The 20000-nt window shown below is 46.6% G+C and overlaps 1 protein-coding gene across 12 annotated transcripts in view; it reads right to left on the bottom strand.

Moving 5' to 3' along the window:
• Positions 1-20000, bottom strand: part of LOC118375471 (dachshund homolog 2-like) — a 299459-nt gene that overhangs the window by 81959 nt on the left and 197500 nt on the right. For 7 of the 12 annotated variants that reach the window (XR_008138989.1, XR_008138990.1, XR_008138991.1 and 4 more), the window contains exons 4-6: positions 15572-15724; positions 9498-9670; positions 5289-5448 (exon numbers count right to left, since the gene is read on the bottom strand). Coding sequence is in view for 8 of the 12 variants with exons in the window: in XM_052520716.1 (XP_052376676.1) it covers positions 5289-5448; positions 9498-9670; positions 15572-15724 (486 nt within the window). In the remaining 4 variants the exon portion in view is untranslated. The remainder of the gene's footprint in view (positions 1-5288; positions 5449-9497; positions 9671-15571; positions 15725-20000) is intronic. The other 5 variants (XM_052520720.1, XM_052520721.1, XM_052520722.1 and 2 more) reach the window with 2 other exon arrangements.

Here is a 20000-nt window from a genome sequence, read left to right as displayed (position 1 = left end):
TAACACTAACCACGATAACAAGGAGGGCTTTATGAAGCCTGGTAACACTAACCACGATAACAAGGAGGGCTTTATGAAGCCTGGTAACACTAACCACGATAACAAGGAGGGCTTTATGAAGCCTGGTAACACTAACCACGATAACAAGGAGGGCTTTATGAAGCCTGGTAACACTAACCACGATAACAAGGAGGGCTTTATGAAGCCTGGTAACACTAACCACGATAACAAGGAGGGCTTTATGAAGCCTGGTAACACTAACCACGATAACAAGGAGGGCTTTATGAAGCCTGGTAACACTAACCACGATAACAAGGAGGGCTTTATGAAGCCTGGTAACACTAACCACGATAACAAGGAGGGCTTTATGAAGCCTGGTAACACTAACCACGATAACAAGGAGGGCTTTATGAAGCCTGGTAACACTAACCACGATAACAAGGAGGGCTTTATGAAGCCTGGTAACACTAACCACGATAACAAGGAGGGCTTTATGAAGCCTGGTAACACTAACCACGATAACAAGGAGGGCTTTATGAAGCCTGGTAACACTAACCACGATAACAAGGAGGGCTTTATGAAGCCTGGTTAACCACGATAACAAGAAGCCTGGTAACACTAACACTAACCACGATAACAAGGAGGGCTTTATGAAGCCTGGTAACACTAACCACGATAACAAGGAGGGCTTTATGAAACCTGGTAACACTGATAACAAGGAGGGCTAACACTAATAACAAGGAGGGCTTTATGAAGCCTGGTAACACTAATAACAAGGAGGGCTTTATGAAGCCTGGTAACACTAACCACGATAACAAGGAGGGCTTTATGAAGCCTGGTAACACTAACCACGATAACAAGGAGGGCTTTATGAAGCCTGGTAACACTAACCACGATAACAAGGAGGGCTTTATGAAGCCTGGTAACACTAACCACGATAACAAGGAGGGCTTTATGAAGCCTGGTAACACTAACCACGATAACAAGGAGGGCTTTATGAAGCCTAACAAGTAACACTAACCACGATAACAAGGAGGGCTTTATGAAGCCTGGTAACACTAACCACGATAACAAGGAGGGCTTTATGAAGCCTGGTAACACTAACCACGATAACAAGGAGGGCTTAACAAGGAGGGCTTTATGAAGCCTGGTAACACTAACCACGATAACAAGGAGGGCTTTATGAAGCCTGGTAACACTAACCACGATAACAAGGAGGGCTTTATGAAGCCTGGCCTAACCACGATAACAAGGAGGGCTTTAACCTGGTAACACTAACCACGATAACAAGGATAACAAGGGGGCTTTATGAAGCCTGGTAACACTAACCACGATAACAAGGAGGGCTTTATGAAGCCTGGTAACACTAACCACGATAACAAGGAGGGCTTTATGAAGCCTGGTAACACTAACCACGATAACAAGGAGGGCTTTATGAAGCCTGGTAACACTAACCACGATAACAAGGAGGGCTTTAACCACGATAACAAGAAGCCTGGTAACACTAACCACGATAACAAGGAGGGCTTTATGAAGCCTGGTAACACTAACCACGATAACAAGGAGGGCTTTATGAAGCCTGGTAACACTAACCACGATAACAAGGAGGGCTTTATGAAGCCTGGTAACACTAACCACGATAACAAGGAGGGCTTTGGTAACACTGATAGCCTGGTAACACTAACCACGATAACAAGGAGGGCTTTATGAAGCCTGGTAACACTAACCACGATAACAAGGAGGGCTTTAGAAGCCTGGGATAACAAGGAGGGCTTTATGAAGCCTGGTAACACTAACCACGATAACAAGGAGGGCTTTATGAAGCCTGGTAACACTAACCACGATAACAAGGAGGGCTTTATGAAGCCTGGTAACACTAACCACGATAACAAGGAGGGCTTTATGAAGCCTGGTAACACTAACCACGATAACAAGGAGGGCTTTATGAAGCCTGGTAACACTAACCACGATAACAAGGAGGGCTTTATGAAGCCTGGTAACACTAACCACGATAACAAGGAGGGCTTTACCTGATAACAATAACAAGGGGCTTTATGAAGCCTGGTAACACTAACCACGGGCTTTATGAAGCCTGGTAACACTAACCACGATAACAAGGAGGGCTTTATGAAGCCTGGTAACACTAACCACGATAACAAGGAGGGCTTTATGAAGCCTGGTAACACTAACCACGATAACAAGGAGGGCTTTATGAAACCTGGTAACACTAACCACGATAACAAGGAGGGCTTTATGAAACCTGGTAACACTAACCACGATAACAAGGAGGGCTTTATGAAGCCTGGTAACACTAACCACGATAACAAGGAGGGCTTTATGAAGCCTGGTAACACTAACCTTTACCTGATAACAATAACAAGGAGGGCTTCTTATGAAGCCTGGTAACACTAACCACGATAACAAGGAGGGCTTTATGAAGCCTGGTAACACTAACCACGATAACAAGGAGGGCTTTATGAAGCCTGGTAACACTAACCACGATAACAAGGAGGGCTTTATGAAGCCTGGTAACACTAACCTTTACCTGATAACAATAACAAGGAGGGCTTTATGAAGCCTGGTAACACTAACCACGATAACAAGGAGGGCTTAACAAGGGGGCTTTATGAAGCCTGGTAACACTAACCACGATAACAAGGAGGGCTTTATGAAGCCTGGATAACAAGGAGGGCTTTAACCACAAGGAGGGCTTTATGAAGCCTGGTAACACTAACCACGATAACAAGGAGGGCTTTATGAAGCCTGGTAACACTAACCACGATAACAAGGAGGGCTTTATGAAGCCTGGTAACACTAACCACGATAACAAGGAGGGCTTTATGAAACCTGGTAACACTAACCACGATAACAAGGAGGGCTTTATGAAGCCTGGTAACACTAACCACGATAACAAGGAGGGCTTTATGAAGCCTGGTAACACTAACCACGATAACAAGATAACAAGAGGGCTTTATGAAGCCTGGTAACACTAACCACGATAACAAGGAGGGCTTTATGAAGCCTGGTAACACTAACCACGATAACAAGGAGGGCTTTATGAAGCCTGGTAACACTAACCACGATAACAAGGAGGGCTTTATGAAGCCTGGTAACACTAACCACGATAACAAGGAGGGCTTTAGGGCTTTAACAAGGAGGGCTTTATGAAGCCTGGTAACACTAACCACGATAACAAGGAGGGCTTTATGAAGCCTGGTAACACTAACCACGATAACAAGGAGGGCTTTATCAAACCTGGTAACACTAACCACGATAACAAGGAGGGCAGATGTCCGTCTTGGCCTGTTTATACAGTTTATTTATTTACAAACAACGGTTGAGAGAAAAAGTGGGAGAGTGAGAGAGAGAGAGAGAGAGAGAGAGAGAGACAGAGAGAGAGGGACAGAGGGATAGAGAGAGACAGGCACACAGAAAGATATAGAAGGAGGAGAGGCAGAGAGACAGAGAGACAGAGAGAGAGAGAGAGAGAGAGAGAGGAGAGGCAGAGAGAGAGAGAGAGAGAGAGAGAGAGAGAGAGATAGAGAGGAGGAGAGGCAGAGAGACACGGTGAGACACAGAGAGACAGAGAGACAGAGAGACAGAGAGACAGAGAGAGAGATAGAAGGAGGAGAGGCAGAGAGACAGAGAGACAGAGAGAGGCAGAGAGACAGAGAGACAGAGAGAGATATAGAAGGAGGAGAGGTAGAGAGACAGGGAGACAGAGAGAGGCAGAGAGACAGGGAGACAGAGAGAGATATAGAAGCAGGAGAGGCAGAGAGACAGAGACACAGAGAGATATAGAAGGAGGAGAGGCAGAGAGACAGAGAGACACAGAGAGATATAGAGAGGAGGAGAGGCAGAGAGAGAGAGAGAGAGATAGAGATAGAAAGAGAGAGAGAGAGAGAGAGAGAGAGAGAGAGAGAGAGAGAGAGAGAGAGAGAGAGAGAGAGAGAGAGAGAGAGAGAGATAGAGAGGAGGAGGGGCAGAGAGACACGGAGAGACACAGAGAGATATAGAAGGAGGAGAGGCAGAGAGACAGAGAGACAGAGAGAGATATAGAAGGAGGAGAGGCAGAGAGACAGAGAGACAGAGAGACAGAGAGACAGAGAGAGATATAGAGAGGAGGAGAGGCAGAGAGACAGAGAGACAGAGAGAGGCTGAGAGATAGAGAGACAGAGAGAGATATAGAAGGAGGAGAGGTAGACAGGGAGACAGAGAGAGGCAGAGAGATAGAGAGACAGAGAGAGAGAGAGAGAGATATAGAAGGAGGAGAGGCAGAGAGACAGCGAGACACAGAGAGATATAGAAGCAGGAGAGACAGAGAGACAGAGAGACAGAGAGACACAGAGAGATATAGAAGGAGGAGAGGCAGAGAGACAGCGAGACAGAGAGAGGCAGAGAGACAGAGAGACAGAGAGAGGCTGAGAGATAGAGAGACAGAGAGAGAGAGAGATATAGAAGGAGGAGAGGCAGAGAGACAGCGAGACACAGAGAGATATAGAAGGAGGAGAGGCAGAGAGACAGAGAGACACAGAGAGATATAGAAGGAGGAGAGGCAGAGAGACAGAGAGACAGAGAGACAGAGAGAGGCAGAGAGACAGAGAGACAGAGAGAGGCTGAGAGATAGAGAGACAGAGAGAGAGAGAGAGATATAGAAGGAGGAGAGGCAGAGAGACAGCGAGACACAGAGAGATATAGAAGGAGGAGAGGCAGAGACACAGAGAGACACAGAGAGATATAGAAGGAGGAGAGACAGAGAGACAGAGAGACAGAGAGACAGAGAGACAGAGAGAGATATAGAAGGAGGAGAGGCAGAGACACAGAGAGACACAGAGAGATATAGAAGGAGGAGAGGCAGAGAGACAGAGAGACACAGAGAGATACAGAGAGGAGGAGAGGCAGAGAGGCAGAGAGACAGAGAGACACAGAGAGATATAGAGAGGAGGAGAGGCAGAGAGACAGAGAGACACAGAGAGATATAGAAGGAGGAGAGGAGGAGAGGCAGAGAGACAGGCATACAGAGAGATATAGAAGGAGGAAAGGCAGAGAGATAGAGAGATATAGAAGGAGGAGAGGCATAGAGACAGAGAGACACAGAGAGATATAGAAGGAGGAGAGGCAGAGAGACAGAGAGATATAGAAGGAGGAGAGACAGAGAGACAGAGAGACACAGAGAGACACAGAGAGATATAGAAGGAGGAGAGGCAGAGAGACAGAGAGACACAGAGAGATATAGAGAGGAGGAGAGGCAGAGAGACATGAGAAAGAAAGATCTGCTTGTGTCTCACCCAGGCGGTCGGAGGTGTGTTGGTGCGGGGCGGGGGAGCTGGAGGCACTGCTGCTGGGGTGTGAGGAGGGCTGGGAGCCCGGGCGAGGACCTTCCTCCATGGAGGGGGCTGGAGAAGGGCTGTCCTGGACACACTCCTGCCACAGAGACCGAGGGTCAGACTGATAAAGAGTTAATTCAGTAAAGTCACACACACACACACACACATTTATAAACAAATACACACATAGCTAGCTATAACACACGTGGACACCTCACATCTGCTGGTCCCTCGTCCCTAACACTCCTAATGTCAGACAATCCAAATGGAGATTAAGCCCTCTCTCCCCCCCTCTTCTCTCCTCTCCTCTCTTCTCCCCTCTCTCCACTCCCCTCTCCTCTTCCCTCTCTCCTTCCCTCTTCTCCTCTCCCCTCTCCTCTTCCCTCTCTCCTCCCATCCTCTCCTCTTCCCTCTCCTTCCCTCTTCTCCTCTCCCCTCTCTCCTTACCTCTCTCCCCTCTTCCCCCTCTTCCCCCTCTCCTCTTCTCTGATATCTATGTAGGGTAAGGCAAACAGGCCAGGGTGAGGGGGATGCTGGAAAAGTAAACAGCACCAGACGCTGCAATCTCCCTCTGCCATCTGCAATCCGGGTGGTACTATTTAAATAGAGGTGATCTACGGCCTGCCCTAGCAGCCCCCCCCAAAAACTATGACTCTGTGGGCAGGACACAAAAAATAGATGCCCCTCTGGAGCAGGTCACTAGAGGAAGGGTGCTATGTCTGAGAAGTGAGTTGAATAGTCTGTGTTAGTGTCTGATTGAAAACAATATACTACATTTATGTAGAAATTAATTCAGTTAATAGCAAAGCAGTAGGATATTCAAAAATGTTCAGAAAATATGTGTAATGTCGGTCTCTCTGTGTGTCTCTCTCTCTGTGTGTCTGTCTCTCTGTGTGTCTGTCTCTCTGTGTGTCTGTCTCTCTGGGCGTCTGTCTCTCTGGGCGTCTGTCTCTCTGGGCGTCTGTCTCTCTGTGTGTCTGTCTCTCTGTGTGTCTGTCTCTCTGTGTGTCTGTCTCTCTGTGTGTCTGTCTCTGTGTGTCTGTCTCTCTGGGCGTCTGTTTCTCTGGGCGTCTGTCTCTCTGGGTGTCTGTCTCTCTGGGTGTCTGTCTCTCTGTGTGTCTGTCTCTCTGGGTGTCTGTCTCTCTGTGCGTGAGTCTCTCTGGGCGTCAGTCTCTCTAGGCGTCTGTCTCTCTGGGCGTCTGTCTCTCTGTGTGTCTGTCTCTCTGGGTGTCTGTCTCTCTGGGTGTCTGTCTCTCTGTGTGTCTGTCTCTCTGGGCGTCTGTCTCTCTGGGAGTCTGTCTCTCTGGGCGTCTGTCTCTCTGGGTGTCTGTCTCTCTGGGTGTCTGTCTCTCTGGGTGTCTGTCTCTCTGTGTGTCTGTCTCTCTGGGTGTCTGTCTCTCTGGGTGTCTGTCTCTCTGGGCGTCTGTCTCTCTGTGTGTCTGTCTCTCTGGGTGTCTGTCTCTCTGTGCGTGAGTCTCTCTGGGCGTCAGTCTCTCTGGGTGTCTGTCTCTCTGGGTGTCTGTCTCTCTGGGTGTCTGTCTCTCTGTGTGTCTGTCTCTCTGGGTGTCTGTCTCTCTGTGCGTGAGTCTCTCTGGGCGTCAGTCTCTCTGGGCGTCTGTCTCTCTGGGCGTCTGTCTCTCTGTGTGTCTGTCTCTCTGGGTGTCTGTCTCTCTGGGTGTCTGTCTCTCTGGGTGTCTGTTTCTCTGTGTGTCTGTCTCTCTGGGCGTCTGTCTCTCTGGGTGTCTGTCTCTCTGGGTGTCTGTCTCTCTGGGTGTCTGTCTCTCTGTGTGTCTGTCTCTCTGGGCGTCTGTCTCTCTGTGTGTCTGTCTCTCTGGGTGTCTGTCTCTCTGTGCGTGAGTCTCTCTGGGCGTCAGTCTCTCTGGGTGTCTGTCTCTCTGGGTGTCTGTCTCTCTGGGTGTCTGTCTCGCTGTGTGTCTGTCTCTCTGGGTGTCTGTCTCTCTGTGCGTGAGTCTCTCTGGGCGTCAGTCTCTCTGGGCGTCTGTCTCTCTGGGCGTCTGTCTCTCTGTGTGTCTGTCTCTCTGGGTGTCTGTCTCTCTGGGTGTCTGTCTCTCTGGGAGTCTGTCTCTCTGGGCGTCTGTCTCTCTGGGTGTCTGTCTCTCTGGGTGTCTGTCTCTCTGGGTGTCTGTCTCTCTGTGTGTCTGTCTCTCTGGGTGTCTGTCTCTCTGGGTGTCTGTCTCTCTGGGCGTCTGTCTCTCTGGGCGTCTGTCTCTCTGTGTGTCTGTCTCTCTGTGTGTCGGTCTCTCTGTGTGTCTGTCTCTCTGTGTGTCTGTCTCTCTGTGTGTCTGTCTCTCTGTGTGTCTGTCTCTCTGTGTGTCGGTCTCTCTGTGTGTCTGTCTCTCTGTGTGTCTGTCTCTCTGTGTGTCTGTCTCTCTGGGCTTCTGTTTCTCTGGGCGTCTGTCTCTCTGGGTGTCTGTCTCTCTGGGTGTCTGTCTCTCTGTGTGTCTGTCTCTCTGGGTGTCTGTCTCTCTGTGCGTGTCTCTCTGGGCGTCAGTCTCTCTGGGCGTCTGTCTCTCTGGGCGTCTGTCTCTCTGTGTGTCTGTCTCTCTGGGTGTCTGTCTCTCTGGGTGTCTGTCTCTCTGGGTGTCTGTCTCTCTGTGTGTCTGTCTCTCTGGGCGTCTGTCTCTCTGGGAGTCTGTCTCTCTGGGCGTCTGTCTCTCTGGGTGTCTGTCTCTCTGGGTGTCTGTCTCTCTGGGTGTCTGTCTCTATGGGCGTCTGTCTCTATGGGCGTCTGTCTCTCTGTGTGTCTGTCTCTCTGTGTGTCTGTCTCTCTGTGTGTCTGTCTCTCTGTGTGTCTGTCTCTCTGGGCGTCTGTTTCTCTGGGCGTCTGTCTCTCTGGGTGTCAGTCTCTCTGGGCGTCTGTCTCTCTGGGCGTCTGTCTCTCTGTGTGTCTGTCTCTCTGGGTGTCTGTCTCTCTGGGTGTCTGTCTCTCTGGGTGTCTGTCTCTCTGTGTGTCTGTCTCTCTGGGCGTCTGTCTCTCTGGGAGTCTGTCTCTCTGGGCGTCTGTCTCTCTGGGTGTCTGTCTCTCTGGGTGTCTGTCTCTCTGGGTGTCTGTCTCTCTGGGTGTCTGTCTCTCTGTGTGTCTGTCTCTCTGGGTGTCTGTCTCTCTGGGTGTCTGTCTCTCTGGGCGTCTGTCTCTCTGTGTGTCTGTCTCTCTGGGTGTCTGTCTCTCTGTGCGTGAGTCTCTCTGGGCGTCAGTCTCTCTGGGCGTCTGTCTCTCTGGGTGTCTGTCTCTCTGGGTGTCTGTCTCTCTGTGTGTCTGTCTCTCTGGGTGTCTGTCTCTCTGTGCGTGAGTCTCTCTGGGCGTCAGTCTCTCTGGGCGTCTGTCTCTCTGGGCGTCTGTCTCTCTGTGTGTCTGTCTCTCTGGGTGTCTGTCTCTCTGGGTGTCTGTCTCTCTGGGTGTCTGTCTCTCTGTGTGTCTGTCTCTCTGGGCGTCTGTCTCTCTGGGAGTCTGTCTCTCTGGGCGTCTGTCTCTCTGGGTGTCTGTCTCTCTGGGTGTCTGTCTCTCTGGGTGTCTGTCTCTCTGTGTGTCTGTCTCTCTGGGTGTCTGTCTCTCTGGGTGTCTGTCTCTCTGGGCGTCTGTCTCTCTGGGCGTCTGTCTCTCTGTGTGTCTGTCTCTCTGTGTGTATTTGTGTAAATGCTATTTCCCCTGGCTGTCTTTGACATGACCCGTGAGTCTCAGTGACAAACACTACCCTAGCAGTCTGCCAACCCCCTTGGTAGGAAACGTCTACCCATTCTCTCTGTTCTGACCTCGTGGGGAGATGGAAGGAATGAATCTAATGTCGATATTAACATACTTTCCTATGTGGAATTATACTTATTACTAGTCTCTAGAGCTGAATTATAGCCCTCTTCAACAGTGCTAATATGATAGCCACAGACTAACATCCCATTTTAAGGGGGATGAAAGTCTCACATCTGTACAACCTGTTATAATAGCACTAGTGGTGTAGTGAGCATTGTTGAAATATATTCACAGATGGGTGGTATGAATGAGGAATAAACCATAAGTATATGGCTTAAAGCCTACAGGTAATGTGACGGTCTTTGTATTCAGAGTGTTGGGTGAATTGCTACAGCGGCTTCGCAAAACAATGAGAATATCTCTAAAAGAAGAATGTCTGTGAGCATGTGAGTCCTTTTTCTTACCTTGATGACAGACGCTCCTCCTCTGGATAAGGGGCTGTGCATCTGAGCTGCGGCGGCCATGTTGGCGATGGTGTTCAGGTGGTTCATCTGGTTCATTGCCATGGCAACAGACGCAGGAGGCAGGCCGACGGGCAGCAGGGGGTGGGGCATCATCATGAAGGGTAGGTCCAGTCCTGCAGACAGAAAGAGTGAGAGGGAATGAGAGAGAAAGGGTGAGTCAGAGAGAGAGAGAGAGGGTGAGGGAGAGAGAGAGAGAGGGTGAGTCAGAGAGAGAGAGAGGGTGAGGGAGAGAGAGAGAGAGGGTGAGTCAGAGAGAGAGAGAGAGGGTGAGGGAGAGAGAGAGAGAGGGTGAGTCAGAGAGAGAGAGAGAGGGGTGAGGGAGAGAGAGAGAGAGGGTGAGTCAGAGAGAGAGAGAGAGGGAGGGAGGAGAGAGAGAGAGAGAGGGTGAGTGAGAGAGAGAGAGAGAGGGTGAGGGAGAGAGAGAGGGTGAGTCAGAGAGAGAGAGAGAGGGTGAGGGAGAGAGAGGGAGAGCGAGAGCAAGAGAGAGAGAGAGTGAGGGAGAGAGGGAGGGGGAGAGAGAGAGGGTGAGTCAGAGAGAGAGAGAGAGGGTGAGGGAGAGAGAGAGAGAGCGAGAGCAAGAGAGAGAGGGAGAGAGAGAGAGAGAGAGAGAGGGGTGAGTCAGAGAGACCGAGAGAGAGGGTGAGGGAGAGAGAGAGAGAGCGAGAGCAAGAGAGAGAGAGGGGTGAGGGAGAGAGAGAGGGTGAGAGGAGAGAGAGAGAGAGAGAGAGAGAGAGAGAGAGAGAGAGAGAGAGAGAGAGAGAGAGAGAGAGAGGAGAGAGGAAGAGAGATGGTGAAGGAGAAAGAGAGAGAGAGAGAGAGAAAGAGAGGGTGAGAGAGGAGAGAAGAGGGAAGAGAGAGAGAGAGAGAGAGAGAGAGAGAGAGAGAGAGAGAGGAGAGAGAGAGAGAGAGAGAGAGAGATAGGGAGAGAGAGAGGGTGAGGGAGAGGGAGAGACAGAGGGAGAGACAGAGAGATAGAGAGCGAGAGGGTGAGGTTGAGGGAGGAAGAGAGAGAGGGAGGGTGAGAGAGAGAGCAGGGTGAGGAAGAGAGAGAGTGACAGAGGGAGAGCGGAAGAGAGAGAGATGGTGAGGGAGAGAAAGAGAAAGGGGGGAGAGAAAAAAGGTGAGGGAAAGAGAGAGAAATAGAAAGATCAACAATACAACCTTACAGTGAAATGCTCACTTACAGGCTCTAACCAAAAGGTGAAAAATAGTAAAGAAATAAAAACAACAGTAAAAAAGTCAGTGAAAAACAGTAGAGAGGCTATATACAGTAGAGAGGCTATATACAGTAGAGAGGCTATATAGAGTAGAGAGGCTATATACAGTAGAGAGGTTATATACAGTAGAGAGGCTACATACAGTAGAGAGGCTATATAGAGTAGAGAGGCTATATACAGTAGAGAGGCTATATAGAGTAGAGAGGCTATATACAGTAGAGAGGTTATATACAGTAGAGAGGCTACATACAGTAGAGAGGCTATATAGAGTAGAGAGGCTATATACAGTAGAGAGGCTATATAGAGTAGAGAGGCTATATACAGTAGAGAGGCTATATACAGTAGAGAGGCTATATACAGCAGTGAAGCTATATACAGTAGAGAGGCTATATACAGTAGTGAGGCTATATACAGTAGAGAGGCTATATACAGTAGAGAGGCTATATACAGTAGAGAGACTATATACAGTAGAGAGGCTATATACAGCAGTGAAGCTATATACAGTAGAGAGGCTATATACAGTAGTGAGGCTATATACAGTAGAGAGGCTATATACAGTAGAGAGGCTATATACAGTAGAGAGGCTATATACAGTAGTGAGGCTATATACAGTAGAGAGGCTATATACAGTAGAGAGGCTATATACAGTAGTGAGGCTATACAGTAGTGAGGCTATACAGTAGTGAGGCTATATACAGAAGAGAGGATATATACAGTAGAGAGGCTATATACAGTAGAGAGGCTATATACAGTAGTGAGGCTATACAGTAGTGAGGCTATACAGTAGAGAGGCTATATACAGTAGAGAGGCTATATACAGTAGAGAGGCTATATACAGTAGAGAGGCTATATACAGTAGTGAGGCTATACAGTAGTGAGGCTATACAGTAGAGAGGCTATATACAGTAGTGAGGCTATATACAGTAGTGAGGCTATATACAGTAGAGAGGCTATATACATTAGAGAGGCTATATACAGTAGTGAGGCTTTATACAGTAGAGAGGTTATATACAGTAGAGAGGCTATATACAGTAGAGAGGCTATATACAGTAGAGAGGTTATATACAGTAGAGAGGCTATATACAGTAGTGAGGCTATATACAGTAGAGGATATATACAGTAGTGAGGCTATATACAGTAGTGAGGTGACTATGCATATATGATGAACAGAGAGTAGCAGCAGCGTAAAAGAGGGTTTGGGGGGTGGTGGGTGGCGGGACACAATGTAGATAGCCTGGTTAGCCAATGTGCGGGAGCACTGGTTGGTCGGCCCAATTGAGGTAGTATGTACATATGTACACTGAATGTGCAGTTAAAGTGACTGTGCATATATGAGTTTGGGTGAGAGTATTCTTAAATTTGATTTTTAATATACACCAGTAGATTATTAATAGACACCAGTAGATTATTAATAGACACCAGTAGATTATTAATAGACACCAGTAGATTATCAATAGACACCAGTAGATTATTAATAGACACCAGTAGATTATTAATAGACACCAGTGGATTATTAATAGACACCAGTGGATTATTAATAGACACCAGTAGATTATTAATAGACACCAGTAGATTATTAATAGACACCAGTAGATTATCAATAGACACCAGTAGATTATTAATAGACACCAGTAGATTATTAATAGACACCAGTAGATTATTAATAGACACCAGTGGATTATTAATAGACACCAGTAGATTATTAATAGACACCAGTGGATTATTAATAGACACCAGTAGATTATTAATAGACACCAGTGGATTATTAATAGACACCAGTAGATTATTAATAGACACCAGTAGATTATTAATAGACACCAGTGGATTATTAATAGACACCAGTAGATTATTAATAGACACCAGTAGATTATTAATAGACACCAGTAGATTATTAATAGACACCAGTGGATTATTAATAGACACCAGTAGATTATTAATAGACACCAGTAGATTATTAATAGACACCAGTAGATTATCAATAGACACCAGTAGATTATTAATAGACACCAGTAGATTATTAATAGACACCAGTAGATTATTAATAGACACCAGTAGATTATTAATAGACACCAGTGGATTATTAATAGACACCAGTGGATTATTAATAGACACCAGTAGATTATTAATAGACACCAGTAGATTATTAATAGACACCAGTAGATTATTAATAGACACCAGTAGATTATTAATAGACACCAGTGGATTATTAATAGACACCAGTAGATTATTAATAGACACCAGTGGATTATTAATAGACACCAGTAGATTATGAATATACACCAGTAGATTATTAATAGACACCCCAGTAGATTATTAAAAAACACCTCAGTAGATTATTAAAAGACACACCAGTAGATTATTAATAGACACCCATAGATTATTAATAAACATCCCTGCACACCCACAGCCCTGCACACCCACAGCCCTGCACACCCACAGCCCTGCACACCCACAGCCATGCACACCCACAGCAACTTGCCCAAGCCTCCCCATTTCTCTTTCACCCAAATCCAGATAGCTGATGTTCTGAAAGAGCTGCAAAATCTGGACCCCTACAAATCAACTGGACTAGACAATCTGGACCCTCTCTTTCTAAAATTATCCGCCAAAATTGTTGCAACCCCTATTACTAGCCTGTTCAACCTCTCTTTCGTATCGTCTGAGAACCCCAAAGATTGGAAAGCTGCCGTGGTCATCCCCCTCTTCAAAGGGGGAGACACTCTAGACCCAAACTCCTACAGACCTATATCTATCCTACCCTGCCTTTCTAAGGTCTTCGAAAGCCAAGTTAACAAACAGATCAACGACAATTTTGAATCCCACCTTATCCTTCTCCGCTATGCAATATGGTTTCCGAGCTGGTCATGAGTGCACCTCAGCCACGCTCAAGGTCCTAAACAATATCATAACCGCGATCGATAAGAGACAATACTGTGCAGCCGTATTCATCGACCTGGCCAAGGTTTTGTCTCTGTCAATCACCACATTCTTATCGGCAGACTCAACAGCCTTGGTTTCTCAAATGACTGCCTCGCCTGGTTCACCTCCTACTTCTCAGACAGAGTTCAGTGTGTCAAATTGGAGGGCCTGTTGTCCGAACCCCTGGCAGTCTCTATGGGGTGTCACAGGGTTCAAACCTGGGGCCGACAGTCTTCTCTGTATACATAAATGATTTCGCTCTTGCTGCTGGTGAGTCTCTGATCCACCTCTACGCAGACGACACCATTTTGTATACTTCTGGCCCTTCCTTGGACACTGTGTTAACAGACCTCCAGACGAACTTCAATGCAACACAACTCTCCTTCTGTGGCCTCCAACTGCTCTTAAATGCAAGTAAAACTAAATGCATGCTCTTCAACCGATCGCTGCCCACACCTGCCCGCCCGTCCAGCATCACTACTCTGGACGGTTCTGACTTAGAATATACCTAGGTATCTGGTTAGACTGTAAACTCTCCTTCCAGACTCACATTAAGCATCACCAATCCAAAATTAAATCTAGAATCGGCTTCATATTTCGCAACAAAGCATCCTTCACTCATGCTGCCAAACATACCCTGGTAAAACTGACCATCCTACCAATCCTTGACTTCGGCGATGTAATTTACAAAATAGCCTCCCACACTCTACTCAGCAAATTGGATGCAGTCTATTACAGTGCCATCCGTTTGTCACCAAAGCCCCATATACTACCGACCACTGCGACCTGTATGGCTGGCTCTCGCTTCATATCCATCGCCAAACCCACTGGCTCCAGGTCATCTATAAGTCTTTGCTAGGTAAAGCCCCGCCTTATCTCAGCTCACTGGTCAACATAGCAGCACCCACCCGTAGCACCCACTTTAGCAGGTATATCTCACTGGTCACCCCCAAAGCCAATTCCTCCTTTGGCTGCCTTTCCTTCCAGTTCTCTGCTGCCAATGACTGGTACGAACTGCAAAAATCTCTGAAGCTGGAGACTCATATCTCCCTCACTAACTTTAAGCACCAGCTGTAAGAGCAGCTCACAGATCACTGCACCTGTACACAGCCCATCTGTAAATATCCCATCCAACTACCTCATCCCCATACTGTTATTTATTTGATTTATTTTGCTCCTTTGCACCCCAGTATCTCCACTTGCACTCATCTTCTGCACATCTATCACTCCAGTGTTTAATTGCTATATTGAAATTATTTCACCACTATGGTCTATTTATTGCCTTCCTTTTCCTACCTCATTTGCACACATTGTATATAGACTTTCTCTACTGTATTATTGACTGTATGTTTGTTTACTCCATGTGCATCTCTGTGTTGTCTGTCACACTGCTTTGCTTTATCTTGGCCAGGTTGCAGTTGTAAATGACAACTTGTTCTCAACTAGCCTACCTGGCTAAATAAAGGTGAAATAACATTTACTAATAGACACCAGTAGATTATTAATAGACACACCATGGATGTTTAACTTTTTCATGCACCGTACATTAAGACACATTAGATATCTTTGTATCACTTTAACCATAGCACAGACACGTGACCATACAGGGGTTGGTGACAGACTGAGGGAGACATGTGGAGAGAGGGGAAGGAGGGAGGTTGTGTGTGTGTGTGTGTGCATGCGTGCGTGCGTGCGTGCGTGTGTGTGTGTGTGCGTGTGCGTGTGCGTGTGCGTGTGTGTGTGTGTGTGTGTGTGTGTGTGTGTGTGTGTGTGTGTGTGTGTGTGTGTGTGTGTGTGTGTGTGTGTGTGTGTGTGTGCATGTGTACGTGTGCGTGTGTACATTATGTGTGTATTTGTGTTTGTGTGTGTGTGACTCACGGTTGGCCAGTATGTGGTTCTGCTGCAGGGAGTTGAGTTGGGAGCTGGACAGGCCGTGCTGCCCTGACAGGCCTGCGTGACCCAGGCTGTGGGCAGCACCAGAGGAGGGGGGAGACTGGAGCTTCTCTTTGTCCCATGAGGACTCGCTGCCGCCTGGGGACACATACAGGGGCGACACGGGGAGCGGAGGGGAGGGAGGTGAGTGGGGGAGGCCACCTACACAACAGCTCAGTTCAGCATCACACATCACAATGGCATGAGTCTAGGGTGGCCAGGGAAAGCACTGCCCTGCCTATGTAAATAGTCTGTAAACAACTAATGCAATGTAAATGACTACTGTAATGTAAATAACTACTGTAATGTAAATAACTACTGTAATGTAAACAACTACTGTAATGTAAATAACTACTGTAATGTAAACAACTACTGTAATGTAAACAACTACTGTAATGTAAATGACTACTGTAATGTAAATGACTACTGTAATGTAAATGACTACTGTAATGTAAATGACTACTGTAATGTAAATAACTACTGTAATGTAAATGACTACTGTAATGTAAATGACTACTGTAATGTAAATGACTACTGTAATGTAAACAACTACTGTAATGTAAACAACTACTGTAATGTAAACGACTACTGTAATGTAAATGACTACTGTAATGTAAATGACTACTGTAATGTAAATGACTACTGTAATGTAAACAACTACTGTAATGTAAATGACTACTGTAATGTAAATGACTACTGTAATGTAAATGAGTAAATGACTGTAAAAATGACTACTGTAATGTAAATGATACGTAATGTAAACAACTACATTCAGGTTCTGATAAACAACTACTGAATGTAAATTACTTAATGTAAATAACCTGTATTTAACTACTGTAATGTAAACAAGTAATGTAAATAACTACTGTAATAAGAACAAATGTAAATGACTTATTTTGGTGCTGAATGGTACTGTATGGTGCTGAATGGTACTGTATGGTGCTGTATGGTGCTGTATGGGACTGTATTGTGCTGTATGGTACTGTATGGTGCTGTATTGTGCTGAATGGTGCTGTATTTTACTGTATGGTGCTGTATGGTGCTGAATGGAGCTGTATGGTGCTGTATGATGCTGCATTCTACTGTATGGTACTGTATGGTGCTGTATTGTGCTGAATGGTGCTGTATTTTACTGTATGGTGCTGTATGGTGCTGTATGGTGCTGTATGGTGCTGAATGGTGCTGTATGGTGCTGTATGGTGCTGTATGGTGCTGAATGGTGCTGTATGGTGCTGTATGGTACTGTAATGTAAACAACTACTGTAATGTAAATGACTACTGTAATGTAAACAACTGCTGTGAAATACTACAATGGTAATGGTGGGCTACTGTAATGTAAACAACTACTGAATGTAAATACTACTGTAATGTAAAGACTACTGTAATGTAAACAGGCAGGCACTGTAATGTAAACAGACAGACAGACAGACAGACAGACTGAGACAGACAGACAGACTGTAGACATGGTGCAGACATGCTGTAGACAGGCAGACAGACTGAGGCAGGCAGGCAGTACGGGCAGGCAGACAGACAGACAGGCAGGCAGGTAGAATGGTGCTGTATGACATGCAGACAGGCAGGTAAACAGGCAGGTAGAATAGGCAAGCAGACAGACAGGCAGACAGGTAGGTAGACAGGTAGACAAGCAGACAGGTAGGTAACCAGACAGGCAGGTAAACAGACAGACAGCATGCAGGCAGGCAGACAGGCAGGCAGGCAGGCAGGCAGGCAGATAGCAGGCAGGCAGACAGGCAGACAGGCAGACAGACAGGTAGATAGGCAGGCAGGCAGACAGGCAGACATGGCAGACAGACAGGTAGACAGGCAGACAGGCAGGCAGACAGGCAGACAGGCAGTTAGATAGGCAGAAAAGTCAGGCAGGCAGACCGACAGGCAGGTAGATAGGCATGCAGGCAGGCCATCCATTAGAACAAGGCAGAACGTGGCACAGGAAATCACCTATTTCCTGTCTACTCTCAGCTCCAGGCCATTATAAGGTTAACCCATTCCAGTCAATGTTATTCACGGCTGAGGGTCTCGTATACATTAATAAATCAATAGAATGAAATGTAATGGAGGCCTAATCTCTAGGAGACATAAAAATACTTCAATAGAATAATGAAGGGAGAAAATCTAAACGAGAGGAATCGAAATCATTGTATAATTCTACCTAATAAGTAACTGAAGTCCTCTGAGTAAAATAACAGATGGTGTTTTTGCAACAGATTGCAGTGTGTGCCTCTTTTAACAATAAAGCAAATGAAATTCTTCCTCTGTAGAATTCCCTTCTTGTCAGTGGGGAGCCATTTGGATGAGAGAAAAAAACAAGCAGCTAAACTAATGGCCGAGGCCAACACCTCACAGCAGGGTCAATCAGGAGCATGTGATCATAGGAGAGAGAGAGCATTGGTTAAAGCCTGCCAGTGGGTTTGAACATGAGCATCCTACTGCCTATGAGACAAAAAAGTATATTTGGAGATATTTGTATAATGTATAGTATTTGTAAAAGCTTGGGGATGAAACATAAGATGGAGAGGAGGATGTCTGGGAGGATTGATGAAAACATGTTGGCTATTAACTCTATAATGATGTCGTTATGAATGGTTTCATCATGTGTATACCCTTCATCTAAGTTATCCAATATTCTAAAACAGCACTGGAGAAGTTATACGATGCCAGTGATCCTAAAAGTGATGAAAGACCTTTTCAAACCAAAGACGAGAGCACTGAACGACAAAAATAAAGGCTTAGCGATGAATGTCTTCGAATCCGAGCCGTTCCGGGATTTGGGAGAGAATGGGGTCTGAAGGGCAGAGAGGAGAGCCAGGTATCAGGAGAGCCGTGGCCTATCCCTCAGCACAGGTCTACAGAGAGCAGCTCACCCGGAGTGGAGCCTCCTACTACACTGGACCCTAGACCCCACTCCTCTCCTCTGTCCTCTCCCTTCCATAACCCAAACCTACACTAAACTACACTGGACCCTAGACCCCACTCCTCTCCCTCCTCTCCTCTCCCTTCCATAACCCAAACCTACACTAAACTACACTGGACCCTAGACCCCACTCCTCTCCCTCCCTCCCTTCCATAACCCAAACCTACACTAAACTACACTGGACCCTAGACCCCACTCCTCTCCTCTCCCTTCCATAACCCAAACCTACACTAAACTACACTGGACCCTAGACCCCACTCCTCTCCCTTGCATAACACTCTCTCCATCTTAGCCATCTCTCTCTATCTTTCATATATTTTTCTCTCTCTCTTTCTGTCATTCTTTCTTCTTCTTCCATCACAGTGCATCTCCTTAGCCCCTCACTGACAGAGAATGTGTCCATCACAGTGCATCTCCTTAGCCCCTCACTGACAGAGAATGTGTCCATCACAGTGCATCTCCTTAGCCCCTCACTGACAGAGAATGTGTCCATCACAGTGCATCTCCTTAGCCCCTCACTGACAGAGAATGTGTCCATCACAGTGCATCTCCTTAGCCCCTCACTGCCAGAGAATGTGTCCATCACAGTGCATCTCCTTCGCCCCTCACTGACAGAGAATGTGTGCATCACAGTGCATCTCCTTAGCCCCTCACTGACAGAGAATGTGTCCATCACAGTGCATCTCCTAGCCCCTCACTGACAGAGAATGTGTGCATCACAGTGCATCTCCTTAGCCCCTCACTGACAGAGAATATGTCCATCACAGTTCATCTCCTTAGCCCCTCCTTAGCCTCTATATCTACCTTCCTAATATTGAGTTGCGCCCCCCCACACTTTTGCTCTCAGAACAACCTCAATTTATGGAGGTGGCATGGACTCGTCAAGGTGTTGAAAGCATTCCGCAGGGATGCTGGACCATGTTGACTCCAATGTTTCCCACAGTTGTGTCAAGTGGCTGGATATCTTTGGGTGGTGGACCGTTCTTGATACACACGGGAAAGTGTTGAGCGTGGAAAAACCCAGCAGCGTTGCAGTTCTTGGCAAACTCTAACCGGTAACCCCTGTGACCTACTACCATACATATATTGTCTCAAGACTTAAAAATATTTCTTTAACATGATCATAGCTTTGATATCCTCCTATCTGATATCCTCCTGTCTGATATCCTTCTGTCAGGTATCCTCCTGTATGATATCCTTCTGTCAGATATCATCCTGTATGATATCCTTCTGTCAGATATCCTCCTGTATGATATCCTTCTGTCAGATATCATCCTATCTGATATCCTCCTGTCTGATATCCTTCTATCAGATATCCTCCTAAACTGATATCCTTCTATCAGATATCATCCTGTCTGATATCCTTCTATCAGATATCATCCTGTCTGATATCCTCCTGTCAGATATCATCCTGTATGATATCCTTCTGTCAGATATCATCCT

The sequence above is a fragment of the Oncorhynchus keta genome, chromosome 6 (assembly GCF_023373465.1).
Source record: "Oncorhynchus keta strain PuntledgeMale-10-30-2019 chromosome 6, Oket_V2, whole genome shotgun sequence".
Taxonomy (NCBI): domain Eukaryota; kingdom Metazoa; phylum Chordata; class Actinopteri; order Salmoniformes; family Salmonidae; genus Oncorhynchus; species Oncorhynchus keta.
Note: the sequence above shows the minus strand (reverse complement) of the source record. Positions and strands in the feature narration are given on the sequence as shown.